The sequence below is a fragment of the Lepidochelys kempii genome, chromosome 5 (assembly GCF_965140265.1).
Source record: "Lepidochelys kempii isolate rLepKem1 chromosome 5, rLepKem1.hap2, whole genome shotgun sequence".
NCBI lineage: Eukaryota > Metazoa > Chordata > Testudines > Cheloniidae > Lepidochelys > Lepidochelys kempii.
The window spans coordinates 25,706,282-25,729,506 of NC_133260.1; the positions used below are offsets into that span (position 1 = coordinate 25,706,282).

Consider the following 23,225-nt stretch of genomic DNA (forward strand, 5'->3'; position numbering starts at 1 on the left):
AAATCCCAGGAGGCATGGCGGCTGCCCCTTTCACCGGCTGCTAGCCTCACTTCCGTTAGGAGTAGCGCGCGCTGGGGAATGGAACGTTGTGCTGGTCGCGCTCAGTTTGGTGGTGGTGCTGCTGCTGCGCAGAGAGGAGGCGCGGGAAGGGCCGGTCGCTCCTGCCGCTGGTTAGTGCGGGGACCCAGGCTCCCAGCTTCTGATGCTTCTGCGCCAGGCCACCATGCACAGGTAATGCGGCGGCCGGGGGCAACTGGCCGGAGTCCGCGTGGGGTATTGCATCGGGAAGGGGCGAGTGGTGGTAGTTGCCGCCCAAAGCGTAGGCTGCTGCTGTGTTGGGCGGGGGGGGTGCGTGCAAAGTGTTGCACTGGGCTTTGTTATCTGTCTGTCCACGCGGTGTTCAGTCTCTAACGCTGCAGTACATTGTACGTCCTTCTGCCCCTTTCACCTCTACCCAGGGGATGGGAAACCGCATCTGCATCCCCCAAGGCTACCCTGGTGAGCACAAGTCATACATGTCTTGGTGTGACCGCTAAAGGGTAATTAATAGCAGGTAGCCATGTGATTTTGGCGGAAATCTGAGCGGGGCCAGTAGCCTGGATGGTAGTGACTTGGAGGGGTGTGTGTATGTAGTGTTGTCCAAAATACAGTGATCCTGTAACAAACCAGTGTTCACGGAGGATTTTGCAGTTTTTACTGTGCTGCACATTATGGCCATTTGGAACTTCATAGCGGTAGTGCGGCTAGATCCCCTCTGCTTCGAAGACATAGGCTCTACTGCTTGAGCCAAAACACTCTCCATTAGTGGATAGCAGTGTGGGCATAATTTTCTAGTTCTGATTATCTGTAGTGTAGGGCAGAGATATATAGCTATTGGCCAGTTCATTATATTCCCCTCTATAAATGAAGCATCTGAGGTTAACTGAGTTCATACTCATTGTTGATGGTTGTGTCTTTGGCCTTCTGGGACTTCACAGATGTCACTGCATCACACCATGGCTATTTAGAACTCTATGATGATAATAGGACCAAAAATGGAGAACAAACGCCTATCACTTGTGCTAACTGAGGGTCCCTGTTAGCGGTACAAGGCCTGTGATACACAGTTTTGAGCAGTGCTAATTCTATACAGTAAATGATAAGGGTACATGTACGCACTAACTAGTTCACTGCAGTATCTCAAAGTGCTGTACAAACACTGTAATTTAATTCCCCGGTGAGATAGATAAGTAATCACTATTATCACTATTCTATACATGAGGGAATTGAAGCAAAAGAGCCTGAAAGCAGATGTCCATTTCAGAGGCAGTATTAGAATTCAATGTCTTGACTCCCTGTTCTTTATTTAAACCACCAGGTCACATACTTGACTATAGATTGTAAATTGCACAGAGTTCACACAGGTGGATGAAGCAATTCTGGCAATGAAAGATGGAGAAGACCTGTTAGATCATTCATTGTAACCTCAGCCATTGCAGAACTTTCCTCCAGTTATTTGTGCAGTCTCATTGTAATAGTCCCAAACAACTAGATTTCCACCAGTTTCTTTGGCACACTATTCTGTAGCATGATAGGTATTTTAGGAAGATTGTCCTAATTTTCAGACTGAAGTTTCCCCTTCGCTTTTTATTTTTTTCTGTCCAACAAAACAAACAATACAAAATTAAATATATTTAGCTTTTTTAATCTTTCTACTTAAATCAGTTCTCATGGCCCCTGATCATTGCTGCTGCCTTCTCTGACCGGCCCTTCCCGCGCCTCCTCTCTACCTTCTTCTTCTTCTTCCTACGGTTTTATCTGTGATAATGTGCAGTATTCTAACTGACCGCAGAGCCACAATCTCTGCTTTGTTGCTGTTGACTAGATTCCCATCCCTTTGATGCCACAGTTCAAAATTGTAATATTCTTTTTTGCAATCATATCATGCTGTAAATTCAGTCTGATTTACTCTTGTCACCCTAAGTGGGTCCATTTTAGCATTTCTGCTTCCCAGCTTACTTCTTTCCATTAAGTTTGTGTGTTTCTGACTATTTCCCCCACAGAGTATCACATAAATCTGTTCAATTTGATTCTTATATGTATCCCAGGTCTGGAGGTGTTGTGAACATTTGTAAAACCCTACAGGATTTTTGAATGCTATAGAAGTACAAAATGTTATTGATTTTCACTGTGAATTGTATTGCTTACTGTAGGGGATGTAGGTGCAGGCACCTGTGCCATTTTGTCTTCCAACATTTGGGGTGTAACTTGTGCTGTTCCTGCAGGAGACATCTCCAGGAAATCCCAGCTTCAGACAGCAATGTTTCCACAAGCTTCACATGGTCATGGGACCCCACCAAGACATCAGAGCTACTCTCGGGCATGGGAGTGTCTGTCCTTAAGAAAGAGAAGCTGGGCAGTGAGAACACCCCTCAGGAGCTGCTAGTGTCTCTTTATCCTCCTCAGAAACGACAGAAAGTGAAAGAGAAGGACAAGGACTTTGTGATTGCACGCAGGCCTAGGCTGCTTCGAGAGACAGAGTCAGGTAGAGTAACAACAGCCCAAGCTTGTGTCAGCTTGTAAGAATGACAATGACTGAGGTTGGGTACTACAAATCACTAATAGTTTAGTTGCTTCTTACATAGTTTGGTCTCTCCGAGCAAACTCTAGTCCCTGGATCTAGTGAATCGTGTGTGTTTCTTTCAAGTCTTTCTTTTTTATCTCCCACAAGTTTGACTTTCCCCTCCCACATCTAGACAAGCCTGCATGTCCTAAAGAGAGCATTACTGTAAGGAAGTGGTTCACTCTATTGTTTCCTTTAAGGAGACCTGTGAATGGATAGTATTTTATCGTCTCTGGAGAAAATATTTCCCATAAGTCATAGAGACTGATAGCTACTATGCAGCCTATCATTTCTTCTATTCTGTTTTCTTCAATAAGGATTAAATAGGATTTTGGATTTCGCCCATTTCCCAGATCTGTAGTACAGCAGTTTTGGCCAACAGAGGGTGGATTAAAAAAGAGATCAACTCAGATAGTATAATCTGTTGCTGGAGGGATGTTTCTGAATCTATCTGAAGACCTCTGATCTAAACGTCACAAGAGATGAATATTCTCATAGCCTTCATAAAACCTCAGTTTGAGCCGCCTCCTTACCATCTAGTAACTTACTAATGCTTATGACTTTCTTTATGGTATTTTGGTGAGTTTACAGGGGCTGTTTTTTGAACGGTCACCCATCTCATTTGTGCTCAACCTGTCAAATATTTCTTTTCAGATAAAGTTGTGATCTGGGAAGTGCTGGCTGGGGTTCCTATCTAAAATGTACATGGTCTCCCATCTCATTTAGGGAGGTAATTCCTTGTTCCACAGACCTCTTTGGAGCAGTAACAGCATTTTCTAGATGTACATTATGCCTTGAAAATTTACTTGCTTAAGAAAAGAATGTTTGGATTTTAGGCAGAGCAATAGCTCAATATGCATTAGGGGCTGCAGTCGGTAGAGTCATGAATCTTAAGAAGGGCTAATTGCACAAGAGCAGAATAGCTGCATCCCTTTCAGAAAGAGATTCTGGTTATGGAACTCTTTATACACTTTCTCAGAAGACGATGGATTGGACAAACAAGCTTCAGAAGACAAATGTGGGACAATGCTGTTGGCAGCTATTTTTGCACCTATGCACACAGCACCTAGTAACATCTTGGATGAGATGGTAGTAGTAGTAATATAATACCTTTCCAATAAGGAAATGTAAGTACCTAAGTAGTGGACTAGTGTATCCCTAGATCAACAAAGGAATAAGGTAGTGATGGTAGGGCAGGGAATTTGTCTGTTGTCTTTAATATTTTTGTCTAATGGCAAAACTGTTGAAGTGGCTAATCAGTGGACAAAAATGAATCCGATCTACGTAAAACCTGTTGACTGTTTTCTTAAAGGTATTTCTTGGGATGCTCTACCAGATGAATTACTATTAGGGATCTTGGCGTACTTACCCCTAATTGACCTGCTAAAAGTTTCCCAGATTTGCAAGAGATGGCAACGCCTAGCGTGAGTATTGCTTTTTACTTGTAGGTATTGAGAACAGCGGTGCTTTTTAAAGGTTGTTAAATGGTCTTTTTCTCATTTTGATGTGCAGGTATAATTCTGTCTACATTGAAAGTGGGTTACACGTGCATTAAGAGACTCTAGACTCTGATTCCTGATGTTTAAATGGAGACTGTCACTTGAGAACCACACTTATCTGGAAATTTTACATTTGGGCTGTGCCCCTAACTAATTTAAAGCCTCTGCTCTCTTCCAGGCCTCCCAATAATGAGACCTGGGGTCTTGCCCACTCCTTCACTCCCTCCCCCCAGTATGTAGTGTAGTCTGAGCTCTTCCATCATGCACCCACCCATTCCATTCATTGATTCCAGGCTCCTATCTTCCCCCAAATTCCCTAAGTCTTGCCTCCCACTAAACAAATAATGCCCCCTTTCCCACAGAATTCCAGTACTTGCAGGAGACTACAGCCTATTGCAGTGAGTTTCATGCAGTATCTTGGCTCTTCATATTCAGGAATATGAATGCACTTTGCTGTCAGATCAGTGAGAAATCTCAGTAATGTTTGTATAAGTAAATCCTTGCTGAGTTGACTTCCTTGTTTTGCACATTCATTTGTAATATTAAAACCTGTTGATGACAGTGTCCTTTGCTTTGGCCTTTCATTACTTACTAACCAGCAAACTCCTTTCCTCCCTAGGTTTGATGAATCGCTCTGGCAGACTCTTGATCTGACTGGTAAAAATCTGCTGCCAGGAGTGATTGGGCAGTTGCTCCCTGTGGGTGTAACTGTATTCCGTTGTCCAAGATCCTGTATTGGGAAACCATTGTTTAAAAACAACCGGTAAGGCTGTCACCATCTTTTGGTGCCCTGGAACAAAGTCTTTCTTTCAGTTTTTCATATATTTCAACCAATCTCTTTGATTTAGCACCTCTGGTTGTCACTTGTGGCATCTATAAATTTTGGAATAGAGGCAGCATGGAGCAGGGAATAAGGCACTGGGCTGACTATCAGGGGAGCTGCATTCTGTTCTTGATTCAAAATTGTTCAAGAACTGATGAACACAATCTTGAGTATAGTTTACTACCATTCAGTAAATTTTTTTTTTTTAAGAACCAAGAACTGCTGACCACTGAAGTATATTTCTTTGCAAAGTTAAAGGAAATATGATTTAACTCTAGCATAGACAGAGATATTATGAGTCTTAAAGATTTGTATGCCTCAAAGTACATAGAATTTTGCAGTTTTGGTAACCAGCTTAGTAGCAATGATGGATCAGACATTCATTAAAGCGTATACATTTTCTACTAGCTGTGCATTCATTTGTAGTATACAAATGCAGTATGCTACCTGAATTTTAAAAAAATATTAAAATCCATTTTTTATGGTCTGCCTTTCTCCTTTCTCCTCTTTAGACCTCTTAGAGTGAAACATATGGACATATCCAACTGCACAATAAATGTTGCAGATCTCCATACTATTCTTTGTCGTTGTGATAGACTACAGAACCTCAGCTTAGAAGGACTGGTGCTTTCTGATGATATAATTAGGTGAGTGGGCATGTTCAAAAGTGTAAGGTTCCTGCATCTCAGGACCATGGGCACCTCCTTTGGTGGCATCAGTGAATCATCAGCACTTATGCCTGGTTAGTCTGTTGGGCATCCCAGCTTCCAACTGAGCAAGTAGCAGCTTAGGCCTCCTGAATGAGGGCCGAATAAGTCAACTGTTAATGGCTCTGGCCTTCTGACCTAAGGGTTAGCACTCCTCCAGCCCAAAATGGAGGGTCGGGGGCACGGGAACCTGGACCCACCCTGCTCCACCAGGTCCCAGCCCAGGGCACTAGAAACGACAGGTGATTCCATCTTGGGGTTGCCGGGAGAACGTGGGGTCACTGTCTTGCCTCCCAGCAACACAACAGACCAATGTGTTGGTTCCTTTGTTATACCAATAAAATAAAAACCAGCAGTATCTTATTAAAGGGGAAAAGGCAAAATGCCACATTTATTGTGAATACACAAAGAAAGAATGAATCATAGTAAGCAGTTAGTTATAGCTATAACATTCCATTCAGTTTCATATTCATTCATACACACACAGGTTCTGCAAGGTTGTTATCATAGTTACCAGCCTTAGAGTTGCTCATGCCAAGCCACTGGCCAGATGGCCTGGACATGAGGAGGGAGCAGGGCCTTGTCAGATGCTCATCTGATGCTCCTGGAAGTTGGTTTGCAGAATCAGACCCCAAAGTTCTCACTTTCTGGAGTCCATTTTTATAGGAATTTCTTCCTATGCCAGTCTATGGGAATTGCTTCATCATGCTGTTGCTGAATCAATCAGCAGATGGCACATTCCTGACGGCTCCGTGCTGCCAGATGTTATCTTGTTCTTTGGTTCTCTCATTCTTGAGGCTGTTGGGTGGATTCCAGTCTGCCCTCTGGGGGTCCTCTGGTTATTTCCACCTGATGCCTTCTTCAGTCAATGGACACTGGATTCTTAGGCTGGCACCTCCCTGATCATTCAGTTATTATCTACACCAAGCATCCATCCAGATACATCCTCTGTCTCTATTTTAATCACAGTTGTTAACAAAGCGAGATGAATACAACAAAAGGGCGGGGAGTCTCTGGGTGCTGTTTCTGTTACAGAGTGTTGCTTTGAGTCTCTCTCTGTGTGTGTAGTTGTTGTTACAAAGAATTGCTTTGAGAACAGACTCTGTCTTAGAATGTACTAACACAATTAGCAGCTTGCAAGTTTCACACAGAGGGAGAGAAACAGTACCAAAAACCAAGAGACCTCTTAATTAGTAATATCCTGGAATTTAAACTATGGGGAATCAAATTCATTTGTGATTTTAATACAAAACTTCTTTAATATGAACACAACACTAGGGTTCTTCCTACCAGCATCTGGTGGGGCTGCTCCATGGCCACCGGGGCCTGGTTCCCCCTCTCCTTGTCAGACGACCTGCTCTCCACTCCCTCTTTGGGTTTCTCAGTCTTCCGCGGTAGCAGTTTCCTTCCCTCCAAGCTGGCTCTGGAGGGTCATCGCCTGCCACAGTGGGACGGACGTCTTGCTCCTTCCCTGGTCTGACTCTTAACTGAGCTGTGGGGCCCTGTTCTTGTACTACTTGCCCCTGCGAGAGAGAGAGAGAGAGAGAAGGGACTGGTTTAGTTGAGCCCAACAGGGTGAGTTAACCTCCTCTGTGCTGGAATGAGGTCACAAGAAGTATTCAATAATAACTTTATTTATTTGCCTTCTCGTGTGCAGAAGGCTCCCCAGACAACTTACAAATGCAGGCCCTCATTTTGTAAATAGCTAGAGTAGCACAGACTTCAGCAAGATCACACTTGGGTGCAGGGGTCTGCATAGGCACATCTACTTACAGGATTGAGGCTTATTTTACAAATGGGATAATTGCTTTATCCATCACAGAAATGCAGCCACCTCTGAGGTGAAACATGGCAGCTGTTTAACAGGGCAGAGGAACATTAAAACTGCAAGGGAAATATTCAATTAGGCAGAATGTAAATATCCAAATAGGAATTTGGCCAGGACCCTAGAGATAATAGCCCTTTTCAAGTGTATGATTTATCAAGTACACTAATGCAGCAGGTAAACAGTTACAGAACATCTATTTAACCATTAAATTGAAAACCTAGGGCTCACTAGGCAGAGATGCACAAATGTATCTTTACTAAATTAAGGCCATCTTGAGCCTGGAACTTAGTTATGAAAACAAACCATAAAATTGATAATACCAGGAGAGATGTGAAAGCATTGTGACACTCCATCTATGGTCTTCACAGAAGCATCGCTCAGAATTCCAGTTTGGTGCGATTAAATCTCTCTGGATGTTCTGAATTTTCTGCAGAAGCATTGATGATGATGTTGATCAACTGTTCTGGGTAAGACCGAATTAATTTATGTACCTGTTGATATTCCTGGGAGAAATGATCATCTGAGCACCCCCTGGCATGAGTGTATAACTTTTATGAACTATAATTTGTGTTCTTGAACATCTAAATAGGGTATTTTCCTCTGCGGAAGATTCAGAGAATTCATGTTTTTGTTAAACTTATCTTCCTTAAAGATGGGTACATTTATCTGGGGTGGGGGAGGGAGTTTAACTATGTCTGTTTTGAATATCCTCATGCAAAGTTGATTTCCTTATTGAAAGAGTGACAAGTCAAACTCTGTCAAAGTGAAAGTGTGTCTTTAAAAATTGTGAAATGATATCTGATGAGCCCCCTTTACACAGTGTGTGCAACTTTGATGGTAGAAAAGATCACTTCATGTTAAAACAATCCTTCAAAAACATACAGAGTCGTTCTAACTGATGTAGTACTGTTATAAAAATTTGACAGCTTGTGGAGACTAATGTTCTGTGATCTGCCAACATGAAGAAGGATGGTCTGTGGTTAAGGCACTGAACTGGGACTTGGGAGATTGGCAGAAAATGAATCCAGAGTTCAAGTGTAATGTTGGAGAAACTACTTAATGCAAAGTTTCAGAGTAGCAGCCGTGTTAGTCTGTATCTGCAAAAAGAAGAGAGTACTTGTGGCACCTTAGAGACAAACAAATTTATTTGAGCACAAGCTTTCGTGAGCTACAGCTCACTTCATTGGATGTGTGCAGTGGAAAATACAGTGGGGAGCCCACCTTGATTATCACTACGGTGTGTCGTCGTCGTGTCGTGTCCGCCCCCCACTCTCCTTCTGGTAATATCTCGCCTTACCTGATCACTCTTGTTACCATACACACTGTAACACCCATTGTTTCATGTTCTCTGTGTATATAAAACTCCCCACTGTATTTTCCACTGCATGCATCCGATGAAGTGAGCTGTAGCTCACGAAAGCTTTTGCTCAAATAAATGTTAGTCTCTAAGGTGCCACAAGTACTCCTTTTCTTTTTACATAATGCAAAGGCAAGCTTAACATGTACTGATTTAACTATGTGGGTTTAAACATACTTCCTCAGTTATACCAGTGCAAATTGTGTAGACAAAACCTTAATCTCTATGCCACACTTTGCAGTCTGTAAAACGGGGATAATATTTTCTTTGTCTTATCAACTTAGGTTGTAGATTGTCCCTGTTTACTATATGTATATGCACTGCTTAGCAGAATGAGGATCTGATCTTGGTTGGGACGTCTAGGCCAGTGGTTCTCAACCTTTTTGGGCTCAGGACCCATTTGTAAAAGTTTATGGCTAGGGTGGCTTAAGTTGGATCCCGCACCCTGGGGGAGGAGGGTTGGGTCCTGCCTGGCACTCACCCCACAGTGGCAGCTCCTACAGCTGCTGTGGGGCTGGCTGGGCTTGGCTCTGCACTCTAGGCATTGCAGCCTCTGGGGTTGCAGCACCACTCAGTTCAGCCACACCCCCTTGAATGGACCAAATTTCTGTGAGTAGAGTTGTGACCTGGCTCATGAGGTTTCAGTGCCACTCACTCAGATGTGGCCTCCTCAGACTCCAGTCACCATGACGGCTGGGCCAAACCTGAGTGGTGCTGGGACCCCAGAGGCTGCAGTGCCTGGAGCAGGGTGGTGAGCCCTGCCAGCCCCATGGGACAGGAGCTGCCACACAACCCTTTGAAACATTCTGGTATCCCGACCCACGGGTTGAGGAAACACTGCTTTAGGTGGTGGTATATTTTGATAGTAAGTAACAGAACTGGTGACACACAGCATGTCACGAAGGCTTGGCATGTTGAGTGGGAGCTGTCCCTGTTTGCTCAGTGTGGGGTTGACACACCCAGTCACATGGTTGTCAGGATTCCCAGTCGGGGCAGAACAATCAATAAGTCTGTAGCCCCTGGGGCGAGGCAGAGCAAACACTCAGTTTATATCAGGAGACCCGAGTAGTCACATCTAGTGGCAAGTGTGGGACAGGGGGACCCACACCTACCCTAGTTCACTGGATGTGGCCTGCAGGCCGTAGTTTGCCCACCTCTGTCCTAACAGATTCCCTGGGTCACTTCCTACCATAAAGCCCATTTCGGGCATCTCCTCAGCTGGCAGTAGCTCGGCGTCTCTGCAGTCAGCTGGTCATCCACAGCATAGTCCAGATCCACGGAGAGTCGATGGTTCCCCTGCAGGAGCCTGCAGCACACATCCTTCCTCCTCTTCCACCAGCACTGACTGAGCTGAGCAGCCTCCTTTTATCTGTCCCCTCCACCTGGACCATGTGCAGTAGGGGTGTGGGGGTGTCATTTCCTGGGCCCACAATGATTGGTCAGCCCCCATTGGCCCCGTGCGGGGTTGATACATCCTGTCACGCAGCAGTGCACGTTTCTTTGCCTCGCCAACATGCTTTAACCCTGTTTTTGAGGAACCCGTAAGGATGGGAGGGTGACTTGTTTCTTTGACCTACGTTGAGACAATCAAAAAAAAATTCAGCAGTACTGGTTATTTATTTGTAATCTGGTAGCACCCACAATGTACTACACATTGTCCACACAAAGGAGTACACAGTCCCTGCCCCAAGCAGCTTACAATCTACGACAAGCTGTAGTAAGAGGCCCTAAAACATAAACCCTTGTATCAGACGCCTGGTATGAGGCCTAAAGCCTGAACCAAAGTACTTCCAGGAATTGCTAAGCAAAGCTGGGCTGTGAGCCAGAGGCAGGCCCTAATTGCAGAACTTGGCACGAACAGCGCTCCTAGAAAGCATGGGCTAATGATATAAGTAGTAATAAGAGGAACGTGTGCCAAGATGGCACCTGGACATCCCAATACGAGGACACTTCAGAGATAACAAGGAACAGTCAGGTGCATCCCAAAGACAGAGTCAAAAGGACAGCATGATGGACAGATCTGTTTGTTTGAACCAACATGATCGAAGGGGGAGACAGCACCCTAATGAGTCCAGGGGCTGTATCTCAGTACATCAATAGGGATGAGTAATCTATTCTGCAACTGTATAAAAATAGGTCCCGGAGCGCATATCTTTGTCCAGCCTAGGGGGAAGTGGAGTGTCCCGCCACTGATTGAGCTGTGTCCATTGCCAGGGGGCACATATTCGTAGTATGTCCTATAGAGTCTATAGGAAACTATTCCTGTGCTTCGTTTGACAATAAACCTGGCCGGGTGCCTTCGTACCTTACGAGAGTCTGTGGTCTTTGAGGGTTCTCTCGGGGTCTGCTGTGTCAGCCATCTGCGCGGAGCTGGGGCAGCACACAGGGGGAACACGCACGCAGCTGGCTGTTATCGTCATCGAACCAGAGCAGAGCACCTCACCGGTAGCTACCGACAACACAAGCAATTTGTGAAGGGTTGAAGAGGGTTGCACTCAAAACATGTATGATATTTCTATACATTATAAAAAATACACACAAACTAAATCCGGTGGCCAGTTAATAATGGATAGATTAAGGAGCAAACAGCTGTGTTTTTCTTCTTTAAAGGTGGAGTCCTATCCATTAGGAACCAGACTATGGCAGATACCCCACTTCACAGCAACAACAAATGATGATTACTTTGCCATTGCTGGCTTGATGCATTTTGGCAACCAAGATGCTCTTTATCCCATTATAATTCCTCTATGCCATCTATTTAATCTGATCTCTCAAAATTTGGTGTCATTAATGAAGAAACTTGATGGTATATATCTTATCTCATGTACAGTTTGATATTTTTGGTATTTGAACAGTATGTGGATGCTTTTAAGGCCAAACCTATGTTTCTGCAATGCTTCCAAATGGATGTATTTTTATTTGTGCATAGATTGGAAGAGTTGAACTTGTCCTGGTGTGACTTCACAGCTGATCACATTAAAGCAGCAGTCAGCCACATTTCTACAAATGTAACTCAACTAAATTTTAGCGGATACAGACAAAATCTACAGATACCAGGTAAATAGCACCACTGAAAACTGGTGGTCTAGTGGAATGATATGTGGAACCTTAATTAAGTGTAGCTGTGATTGTTTAACTGTTTGCATCTCCTCTTGGTCCTTCAGACCCAGAGTATTGATTTCAAATGCAATGGTGCCTTTGCCTACATGAAGGTACGCTTTATGTAGTACAATTCATGAAACAAAACATTAACCCGGAAACTTAACCAGCATTATTGCTAATTTTTGTACATGAGCTCTGAAACATTGGTAACCACTTCTATTATTATTATTATTATTGGCACTTAAGCACCACAATCAGGAATCCGAGCCCCACTGGGCTTGGTGCTATACACATAAATAATGAAAAGACTATCCCTGTTTTACGGACCTTACACTTAAAGGCAATCAAACAATATAATTTTGAGTCATGAGGAAGGAACTTAGAAATTACAAGACTTCGATTTACAGAGGAAAAACTTCAGGTATCCAAAAAACCCAGACACTACAAAGATGAGTGTGTTCTACATGATGGAAGTCATGTAGTGGTTTTCAGTTGCATGAATGAGCTTTGGAGTACCTCAGAATGCCTGTAAACCTCGTAAATTTCTCCTACTAAGAAAACAGTGACTAAATTCAAATGTTTTTCCGGCTGGTACAGTAAAAGCTCTTTTATCTAGCACTTCACCAACTGGCGAGCTCTATAAACCGGCATTTCTGATCTGCACTTAAAGTCCGGTTTATAGTGTGGTTGGTGTGGGGCCAGGAAGGGCATGGGATGGGATGGGGGTATGGGGCGTGGGAGGGGGCTCAAGATGTCAGATGCAGAGGGGAGCGCTTGCCTCCAGCAGCTCCCCCCAAGCCGCTCCCCATTCCTGCTGTTGCAGGCAGAGGCGCGGCCTGGCGGCTCTGCAGGCATGCTTCCTCTGTACCCCCCTCGAGTCCCTGAGCACGGACTCCATGGCACTCAGCTCATTGGCCGGGAACCACGGCCAATGGAAGCTGTGGGCGGGGGGGGGCAGTGCCTGCAGATGGAGGCAGTGTGCCTGCTTGCAGAGCTGTCTGGCCACGCCTCCACCAGGAGCAGCAGGGACGGGGAGCTGCTGCAGGTGCGTTCCCCCCCATCTGGCACCCAAGCTCCCTCCTGGACCCCAACTCCCTCCCAGAACCTGTGCCCCACAACCCCTCCCATGCCCCTGTCCCGCCCCGCACTCCAAACCCCTCCCTCTGAGTTATCCAGCATTTTTACTTTACTGGCATCCCCTGTTTTCCCAGCATACTGGTTAAAAAAGTTTTTACTATATATTGATGGTGCAAATGGCATTTCAGGGGCACTTTTTTTTTCTGCGGACAAAATATTTTTTTTCTTGACAAAGCTAAGAATTTAAATCCTTTAAGGGTCTGCACCAAACATCACTAGGTGAAAAAGATTTGGTATATGTTTCAAGTGCAGTACAAGTGTTCTTTAAACAAGTACAACCTTCTTTCAAGAACTCATGTTGGTAGAAAACATGTAACTTTCATAGCAGTGAATAATTCAAACGACATATAACTTTAAAGGTAGCTTTTACTGGTCAGGAGAAGCTGTAATATTGCTGGAAAAAAATGCCTGGCTGATTTATATACATGTTTTTTTCCCCCCGCCTCCAGATATTAAGACATTGGTGACAAGATGCCCTTATCTCGTCCAGTTAGATTTAAGGTAAAAAAAACTGCATCAGAAACTCTTCAGCAGCCCTGAATCCAAACAGTATCAAGAAATCTTTGCCCCTACTCCATTCAGGCTGCAACTTCTGTCTCTCTGGGGCCATAGCACAGAATCTGCCCCCTGTGCATCTGGGTTTGTGCTAGCAGAAGCTAGAGGAACCAGTGAGTGATAGATATCTACATACATTTTCATACCAAGCTCATCACTGTTGTTTCTGAGCACCTTCAGGCAAGATCTGAAGGTGCTCAGAAACGCCTGCCGCTGCCCCCGCCCCCACCATAGACAGATGTCACTCCTTGGAAGATTTATTTCTTTGCCAAATTTCAGGCTTCAGCTGGGTTCTGTTCTGATCAGGTTCTTAAACTGTGCCCATCGTTACCTGTTTACTGTGGTACCGACTATCACAATATGCTGGGATTTTCTTAATGATAAAAGGATTCTTGCCTCCTCTTTGCCTCCCCAAATACACTGTGGCTGGCTCAAACATTTTGAAGGTATTCTGCTCAAACTTTTTACCAAAAAAAAAAATTCCTTGAGACAGAAATTGTTCACAGAAAGTTTCTGAAACTCACCTTTTGGGCTGAGAGTTCTGAGTGTGAAAATAGAAACCAGTTTGCGATGTTACTGTAGAGTTTGCTTACTTTGATATTGAGCAAGTTATATAAAAGGGGGGAATACATAGAATTTAGTACAAGATCTAAAACTTGTTTTAATAAAGGGGAATTTATTTGAGAATTGGTTATGCACCCCCCTCTCTCTTACCTTTTGCCCCTTCCAGCTGTCTGGTCAGTTGTGCTATAAACTTTAGGCTAGGTTCACTCATAGGTTCCTGTAGCTTTTGCTGGCAGAAATCCAGATGCACAGGGAGCAAATTCTGTGCTGGAACCCCAACAAGATAGAAGTGGCAGCCTGAAAGGGGCAGAAGCAAAGGTATCTTAAGTTGCCTTTGTGCTACTTGGGTTCGGGGGTGTTCTCGCTTGGGGCAGCTGACAAGGGGCTGCACTGCTACCGAGAAACCTTGTAGTGCTGTGGGCGTATGCTGTGTGCCAGGGGTGGCTGTCAAGAGAAATGCTATGAATGCTTGAAGTTAATAGACTTAAGGTACAATAACTTCCAGATGAGAAAATGGTAGCCTTATATATTAGATCTCAGTGTCTTAAGTGCTGCTGACTGTAAGTCACAGGGGGTATACAGCTTGAAGTATCTTTGAGGGTAATATGCAAGTTACCAAGATAGGAAAAAATATTTTTCTGGAAGGGATAAGCTAAACTCATTTACCCCTGGGGGAATTCCGCACCATTGCATGCAGAATTCATGTCCCCACTGCAGAAAATGACGGGAAAGCAAAGGGAAGCTGCGTGGGGGTCAGAACACCCATGGTGTAGTTTGGCGGGGTGGGGGGGCGTTGCCCCCCAAACAGAGGCAAAGCATGGGGGGCACACAGTGTCACATGCCACTGGCCCCCTGCTCCCAATAGCTGAGAGCACTGAGCTGCCCAGCTGAAGGAGAGTGCTGCGCTGCTCTGCTCTACTGTTGCTGCAGCTAGACCCCCACCTTCATGGTCCTAGTGCTGGTCATGCTCCCCTTCTGCGGGCTGGGGCCCATCCTGTTTTCTGTACAACAGTGAAGACCCACGGTGGGGCAGGGTAAAGAGGGTGGGGTAGGGAGAAGAGGCAGTAGGGAAGGAAGAGGGGTGGGATGGGGAAGGGCACAGAGCAGTGGGGAGGGGCATCTCAGGTGGTAAGCGGGAGCCAAGCTTGTGGTATTCCCTCGGCCGCAGCTCAGGCTCCCCAGTTAAGCAGGCCCAGCGACCCCTACTTCACTGATCACCCAATCAGCTTCACATAGATCTCCACCCCACCAAGCCCCACTTCCCCCAGCACCTGGACCCACTGAGCACACAGTCGCTCCACCACCACCACCCCCAGGCGTCATCTTTCACCTGGACCTCCTGCAGAGTCCCATTCCCCCTGTACCCAGAACCCCCCAACAAGCTCCTGTGCATCCAGCTCTTTCCCCCCTCCCCCCCCATACCCGGATCCTCCACTGAGCCACCTGCATTGAGATTGCTCCACACAGAACCTTCTCACCCCACATACCCACACTAAGCCCTTCCACGCTTGGATCCTGCTGAGCTGAGCCTACTTGCCCCACACCTGGATCAGAGGCCGCGAGACTCTGTCCCTCTCGCTTGCTATCTCGGTGTGCCTGACGTGGACAGACAGGGCCTTGGGGTGTGTCAGGGTCGGGTGCAGCCTTACGGTTGACTCCATGTCCGGGTGGGACTGCAGGGTGATCTCCCACCTCCGTGCAGCTAGGATCTGTGCTCCCCACTGCCATGCTGGAGCCTGCACCTCTAGTTGACCACTAAAATATAGAGAATTTTGTAAAACATTTAAAATGTGTGCAGAATCCCTCAGGAGTAATAAACCACATCTGCTGTCACTGACTCTCTTGCCTGTCGTGCATTTGTAACCGGATTATAAAATGTCAAAGTATAAGTTGATTTTTGCCATATCAACTAAACACTGCTTAGAACTCTTGACATGTAGAGCAATTTCCTTTTGTGACCTAAGTTCCTGTGCCAAAACAGCTTCCTGCAAAACAAGCTACTGTTTTCCCTCCTCCAAAAAATAAAAATGATGGAAATTGGTGATTAATTTCTAATAAGGAAGAAAACATGTTAAATTTGAAAATAGTTAATAAGCTAGTGAAGAAAGCTTTTGAAGGCAGATAAGTGTTTAATATTAATGCGTGCAAAACTTTTCTCTCCAAATTTCAGAAACACTTGAAACTTTGCTTCTAAGCTTTGTGTTCTTGAAAAGGAACGTTTTTAATCCAACTCTTATATATCCCTTTTATTACAGTGACAGTGCAATGTTGAAGCCTGAATGTTTTCAATATTTTCATCAGCTCATCTACCTACAGCATTTGTCTCTTAGTAGATGTTATCAGATATCTCCTGCTGACTTACTGTGAGTAATGTCTTACACCCATTATAGTTCTTTACTATTAAAACTGAATTAAAAGGTGATCAGAAATACTTAATAAAAACTGTTAAAGATCCTGAACTGCAAATAATATCTTTAAAAACAGAAGAGGAAGGCTGGGACTAAAAGGCAGGATGGAGCCGATGATTACTGGGTCTCCTCTGACATCAGCAAAAATCTATGAACCCACTGGTGAAGTGTCTGTGTCATTTCCCTCTAGTGCTGGTGCATGCACATGACAACTTGCTATCAGTGAATCCATTAGCTCAAGTGGCATAGGTCTGTGATGTGGATCTAAAGGTTCCAGCTCTGCTTATTGCACCATGAGAGTGTAAATATGATTCCACCTAATGGAGTTCCTGGGTGTTGTTTTTCTTCCAAGTTCACCTTTTATATTGAGGAAGTTAAAAAGAATATTAAGGTTCAAAGTAAAAAAAAAAAAAAAACAGTTAGGAATTGCCCAAATTAAGGTTGCCTATATAACCTTAATTTGCCTCCCTTGTGTGTATATGCATTGATAGAATCTAATTACATGTACTGTCTTTTCCAGGGGACCCCTGCCTCATTGAGTGTACAACCTGGATGGTACTCTGAGCAACTAATTACTATTTTATTTTTTTCTTGCTGTGGCCCTATGCCTTACTTATTGCACACCATTCAAAAAGACTCTGAATATAAAATTCATTTCCTTATAGGCTTTTCTATGATGTTCATTACTACAGTATCTGAATGATTCACAAACGTTAATGAATTGATTTGCACAAAACCTCTGAGGTCTGAGGGTATTATCCCCATTTTACAGATGGACAACTCAGGCATAGAGAGACAGATTTAAAGATATTTAGCTGCTGAACACTCATTGAAAATTTAACTGGGCACCTAAATATCTTTAAAAATCTGTCCCCAAAAGATTGTCAGAAGTGTCCACTAATGGGTGTTGGATTTGAGACACCTAAGACCTGATTATTATTTTTTCTTCAGAGTAGTTAGCATTATATATCTTTTTACATGGTCAAATTACAGCTCTCGTTGACTTGGTTACAGTTGTGCGTGCATAGCATTTTTGCAAAGCAGACAACAGTCTCACATCGGGCACTTAGAAAATGAGACACCGGTGGCCACCTGTGACAAGTTTGGTTTAAGTGACTTACTCAGCATCCCATAGTAACTCTGTTGCAGAGGCAGAGATAGAATCCAGTTCTCCAGGGCAGCATTCAACCGCCTTAACCACGAGACTATCTTGTCTCTTCTTGCAATACCCTTCCTCATTCGCTACACACCTTCAAAAACTTCTGAAGCCACAGCCTCATTCACTACTCAACCCTGAGTCATCCCTCACACCAGAACCATCCTGTGAACTGAATGGGGCAAGTGTTGTGGAGAATAGTAGTATGCAGTCATATAACTAAAGACTGTCAATGCATGAATTAAAGTTGCACAGGCAACCTTAACTTTAGCATTTCCTAACTTTTGAGTGCTTGATTTTGCAACCTGAACATCTTTTAACTTAAACAAAAAACTAATACAAAATTATGGTTGTGTCAAACTGACCAAAAACAAAGAAAGAGGGCCAGATCCTCAGCTCCTATAAATCAGCATGGTTCTGACATCAGTGGAATTATGCTACTTCCATTTACACCAGCTGAGGATCTGCCCCTAAAGTTTAAAGTTAACAATAGGTGAAACTTCTTGTTTTTCCCTCTTGTTCCTCTTTAACATTTTGGGTTTTAGTTCAAATATATGATGGGCCACATTGCTGTTCTTAATAAATATCAAAGGAAGTTATGCTTTGAGTGTTAAAACTCCATTTTAAGTCAGAATCTGTGTAGGCTAGCACAGCTTTGTTGTGACACCTCGGGCAAATCAATTAACTGTACTTCCCCATCTGTAAAATGGGAACATCTGTCTCAGGGTGGTCCGTGAAGATTTTTAGCAAATGGAGCAGTTTTCAAAGGTGCCAAGTGCAGTTTGGCATCTTACTCTTATTGACTTTCAGTAGGAGTTGGGTACCTGTCATTTAAAAATCTCCTCCAAAGACATGTTGATATTCTCCGGTGGAAGATGTTATAGAAGTGCAAAGAACTTTTGAACAGCACATTACACTGATCTGAGATTCCTTCAGTACTTATGTGTAATGGAGAGACTTAAGGATGACTGGTGAAACCTTTTACTCTTTCAAAAAGAAAAGGAGTACTTGTGGCACCTTAGAGACTAACGGCTGCTACTCTGAAACCTGTCACTTTACTCCTTGTTTGTTACTGGGTCAGCTATGTCAATGTTAGTCACTTTTCTCAGTAGTAGTGAGAAGGGAGTAAGTATGTGAAAGCTTATCACAGACTAATAGCTCTGTAAATATTTACATACTCTTTAAAGGGATATTAGGTAGCTGCTCTGAAAGAATTTTAAAACTCCGATAATTTGCTCAGTAGTACAGGGGTACTGCAGCCTCTGATGTCTATGAAGGGGCTGTTGAAGTATAATATCCTTAAGGAAATGATTCATTAAGCCATTTCTGTTTTCTAAACAAGATAGATTCCCTTACCTAGGCTCCACAAAAAATTGTGAAAAAACAATATTTAGTAAAACAAAGCATTAAATGGTTGGATGTATAAGAAATCCAAATCTGTTACTTTAATGATAATATAAAACTCGTTGAAACAATTTATGTACAATAAAATTGTTTGTCAAAGTTTAAAAAAAAAGAACTTGCAACAGATCTATATTGATTCCTAAACCTAGGCTGTTAAAATGGGAATTGGAAGACGTTTAATACTGGAATAGTGATGCGGCTATGGGATAGCTCTGTAGTGTTTGTTCCTTCTGATGAATCCATCTGTCCCTGACTGTACTTGCAAATACACATTTAAATGATAGCTGGAGAAACACAAGGAACTTGGTCTGTATGACCAGTTCAAACATCACCACAAATTCCATTCTGCTGATTCCTTGTCCAGACTGTAATCTCAGCCCTGTTACTGCGACTATCACCTTATCTGGCCTGTTACCACAACCCTTCAATCCATTCAAAACGCCACCACAAAAGTCACAAACCTTGGCCACTCCAGAGTCTGTTCACTGGTTATTTCTTGCCCTGTGTTATCAGGATTAAGCTCCTTACCCTCTCCACCCTGAGCATTTTGATTCTTGTCTACCTCTGTTCTCGCTTGTAAAGGACTTAGCACACCATTGATGATGATAGAATATTCCATACAGTGAAGAATAGGTAATCATTAACTAAGATTATTAAAAGTATTTCTAAGGAGACGACTGATGTGTAGGATTTGCCATCTGGGCACAATTTGCTCCACTTATTCTGAATGTTGATTTTAATAGTCCGTTGCTATTGCAGAGACACTAAATAAACAAACCAACCGTTTCCTGCAATAACCTAGCATGTGTGAGGGTCATTAGTTATGAATAAAGTTACTTACATTTCACTGCACTTAAATTCCTATTTCTCTATTCAGTCTGGCTTGGCAATTGAACTTCTTACTGAATGACCAGAACAGAGCATAAAGTTTCAATTAAGTATATTTAAAATCAGATTTTTTTAGATAGGAGCAAACATTTATCCAAAAACTATTTTCCAGACTTTCATGAAAAAAATTGTAGTATTCAGTTTGGGTAAAAGGTTTAAGCCATTTTTGCAGCTCATTGATCTGCTTCTTTTGTTTCTCTCCTTATAGTGAGCTTGGTGAACTTCCCACACTAAAGACTCTTCAAGCTTTTGGAATAGTGACTGACAATTCCCTACAGCTCCTAAAAGAAACACTTCCCCACATAAAGATCAATTGTTCACATTTTACAACCATTGCACGGCCAACTGTTGGCAGCAAAAAGAACCAGGAGATCTGGGGCATCAAATGCAGACTGACACTGAGAAATCCTAGTGGTTTGTGATACAGAGTTTGCTGGATGTTTTCTTTTGTTGGCACCAAGCGTGGTATGCTTCATCAAGAAACCCAAACACTGGAGCATCACTCTAGTTCTTCTTGTAAAAAGTGTTTCAACGTGGTCTTATGCTATAATTTACTTTCATAAGTATATTTTTATATTGTCCTTCTCTTACTGCCTTCAGAAATGTGTCCCGAAATCTAATCAGGTATGAGTAATTGTAGGCATTTTAAGTCAATCTTGCTTTTAGAAAGATGTTTGCAAAAGCCAAGTGACTATTGCAACTATGCTAAACATGATTAAGTTAGAAAGTTTGGTAAATATTGCAGCTGTTCTAGTTATTTGGCAATGTGCTTAATTCTGCAGTCTGTGATGTTGCTTTATTTGAACTGTGAGAGTCCAAAGGTGCTTCTGTAATATTTTTCTAAATACACAGCTTTGAGTAAAGCCCTTGCAAAATAGAGTGATGCTCAGTCATTAAGGAACTGTTTTATTTCATTACAACTCAGTACGATCCTGACTGTTTCAGAGTTTAGAGCTCAGAATGAGTAAGGGCATTAAGTCTATTTAGACTCTTAACTGAACAGGATGGAATATTTGGTGCTATCTACTTTTTGGAGGGACCGGGAAGGAACCATGGCTTTGGACACTAAATTCACTGAAATTTAATGCAATAGGAGCCATGGGAAGGGAGATCCACACAAAAGGAGCTATGAGGAAGCTGAATCGGACACTAGTTATAAGGCAGCAGAACAGAGCTACAGTGCATTTTTTCCTATCAATTACAGAAGTGACCCTCACTGGCTCAAAATGACTGTGCTGAGTAGTTTAAAACTTGAAACCCCTTTGCAAGTTTTTGAAACCAAGATCTCACCTGTCAGGGTGAAGTTTTCATTGGGTATTGTCTGACTTACATTCCAGTTCTGTGCTACTTAATCAGTATTTAACTTTTTGTGATTTCCACAGTTTCTAAAGATGCATTATTAATGCAAGAATCTCTTCATAGGTAAGCTTAGTATGATGTTTCTTTTTATATAGCCCTGTATTCACATCCCTTCATTGAGACACTGGAGGGCTAAGGAGCAATAAAGAGGGAAATACATAGAACTCCAGAGCTCTTCAGGGCAAGGAGAGGAAGGGATTGCTGGGATCTAATGGGTGTCAAGCACTCCACAGTACAGAAGCAGCAGTCTTGCAGATATGTTTGCTATAGCAAAGGGAGATATAGGTCCCCACATACTCCCTTAAGTTCTACAATGCAGAAAATGTGGCAAACCTTAAGGTTCTAGGCTCTGTTGTCCCAGTTCCTGTATTTTAAAGAAACCCACCAAAAACTTAGCAACTTTGATCGTAGTTCAGCAAAGAAAAATATGAAAGTATAGAAATGAACAACTAGATAACTATTCAAGCCCATAAGAAGGGAAAGGATAGATATGGGCCTAAGGCACAGGTGTAAGTCTTAGATCTGCTTCTTTGGGCCACCGTTCGCCATCTGTAAAATGGATGTAGTACATCCCTATGTTTGAGGTGCTGAGAATAAGTTTATTCATGACTGAGGTGGCTAGACAGAAAGGTACCCAGGCCATAAGATTACCTTCAGAAAAAATATATGTACAGTAGAAGCTCAGTTACAAACTGACTGGTCAGCTACACACCTCATTTGGAACCGCAAATACACAATCAGGCAGCAGCAGAGATGGGAAGAAGAAAAAAAGTACAGAAGTGTGTTAAACAACAAACTATTAAAATAAAGAGGGAAAGTTTTTAAAAAAGATTTGAGGTAAGGAAACTTGTGCTTCTAATTTAAATTAAAATGGTTAAAAGCATGTTTTTTCTTCTGCATAATGAAGTTTCAAACCTGTATTAAGTCAATGTTCAGTTGTAAACTTTTGAAAGAACCACCATAATGTTTTGTTTAAAGTTATGAACATTTCAGAGTTACGAACAACCTCTATTCCCAAGATGTTCGTAACTCTTAGATTCTACTGTACAACCATAAAGTAAAAAGAAAATGAGTACTTGTGGCACCTTACAGACTAAAATTTATTTGAGCATAAGCTTTCGTGAGCTACAGCTCACTTCATCGGATGCATCCGATGAAGTGAGCTGTAGCTCACGAAAGCTTATGCTCAAATAAATGTGTTAGTCTCTAAGGTGCCACAAGTACTCATTTTCTTTTTGCGGATACAGACTAACACGGCTGCTACTCTGAAACCATAAAGTAGTTTCAGTAATCGAATGTGTGGTGTGAACAGAGAAAGAGGAGAACCTAGGTTTTAACTTTTCCCCACCCTTATTCCCTTGGAGGTGGAAGGGGTGACAAATTTGCAGCAGGCTTAAACATTTATGTACCAATTCACATATCCTAGGTATCCTTAACTGTGCTTTCACTTTAAGCAGCTAACAGAAGTTGAGACCAATCTAAGTCTTCCTGGATACTCCCATTTCTATATCCCACCAATCTGGTCACAGATTCACCATAGTTGGTCAGTCTTTTGCTGTAACACTCCATTAAGTCTCACTTCTGAATTTATACTTGGAACCAGTGTGACAAGATATGGCACTCAGCACTAACCCCCCCATTCTATGTCTGTCCCCAGTAGGGAGTTTAAAAAGAACCCCCTCTCCTCCAACTAGCAACAGGACCATCCAGTCTACTAGAGATGGCTACTGCTAATCAGTTTTACATGGAAGGTGATCAAGTGCTATAGTGAGGAGCAGCAGTATAAAACATTACGGGTACATCTACACTTACTACTACAGCTGCACTGCTGTAACT

The 23,225-nt window shown here is 43.0% G+C and overlaps 1 protein-coding gene and 1 long non-coding RNA gene across 4 annotated transcripts; one reads left to right on the top strand and one right to left on the bottom strand.

Moving 5' to 3' along the window:
• The first annotated feature begins 16 nt into the window (after positions 1 to 16).
• Positions 17 to 22,493, top strand: SKP2 (S-phase kinase associated protein 2). Of its 3 annotated transcripts, XM_073343765.1 has the most exons (11): positions 224 to 231; positions 2,265 to 2,524; positions 3,915 to 4,026; positions 4,721 to 4,864; positions 5,437 to 5,571; positions 7,828 to 7,926; positions 11,746 to 11,873; positions 13,505 to 13,556; positions 16,430 to 16,537; positions 17,103 to 17,137; positions 20,239 to 20,309. In XM_073343765.1, exons 1-10 carry the CDS (start codon positions 224 to 226, stop codon positions 17,119 to 17,121), a joined length of 1,065 nt encoding a protein of 354 aa, XP_073199866.1. In that variant the 3' UTR covers positions 17,122 to 17,137; positions 20,239 to 20,309. The 3 variants fall into 3 exon arrangements, with proteins under 3 accessions (XP_073199867.1, XP_073199866.1, XP_073199865.1); XM_073343766.1 differs by lacking the exons at positions 224 to 231; positions 17,103 to 17,137 and adding an exon at positions 17 to 170 and having other exon boundaries at positions 20,239 to 22,493; XM_073343764.1 differs by lacking the exon at positions 17,103 to 17,137 and having other exon boundaries at positions 20,239 to 22,493.
• On the bottom strand, positions 6,046 to 19,146 carry LOC140911210 (uncharacterized). The gene is made up of 5 exons (XR_012158865.1): positions 15,719 to 19,146; positions 14,325 to 14,471; positions 11,122 to 11,265; positions 10,006 to 10,389; positions 6,046 to 7,154 (listed from the first exon to the last, which is right to left on the bottom strand). It is a non-coding gene; the product is annotated as an uncharacterized lncRNA (long non-coding RNA).
• Positions 22,494 to 23,225: the final 732 nt, after the last annotated feature.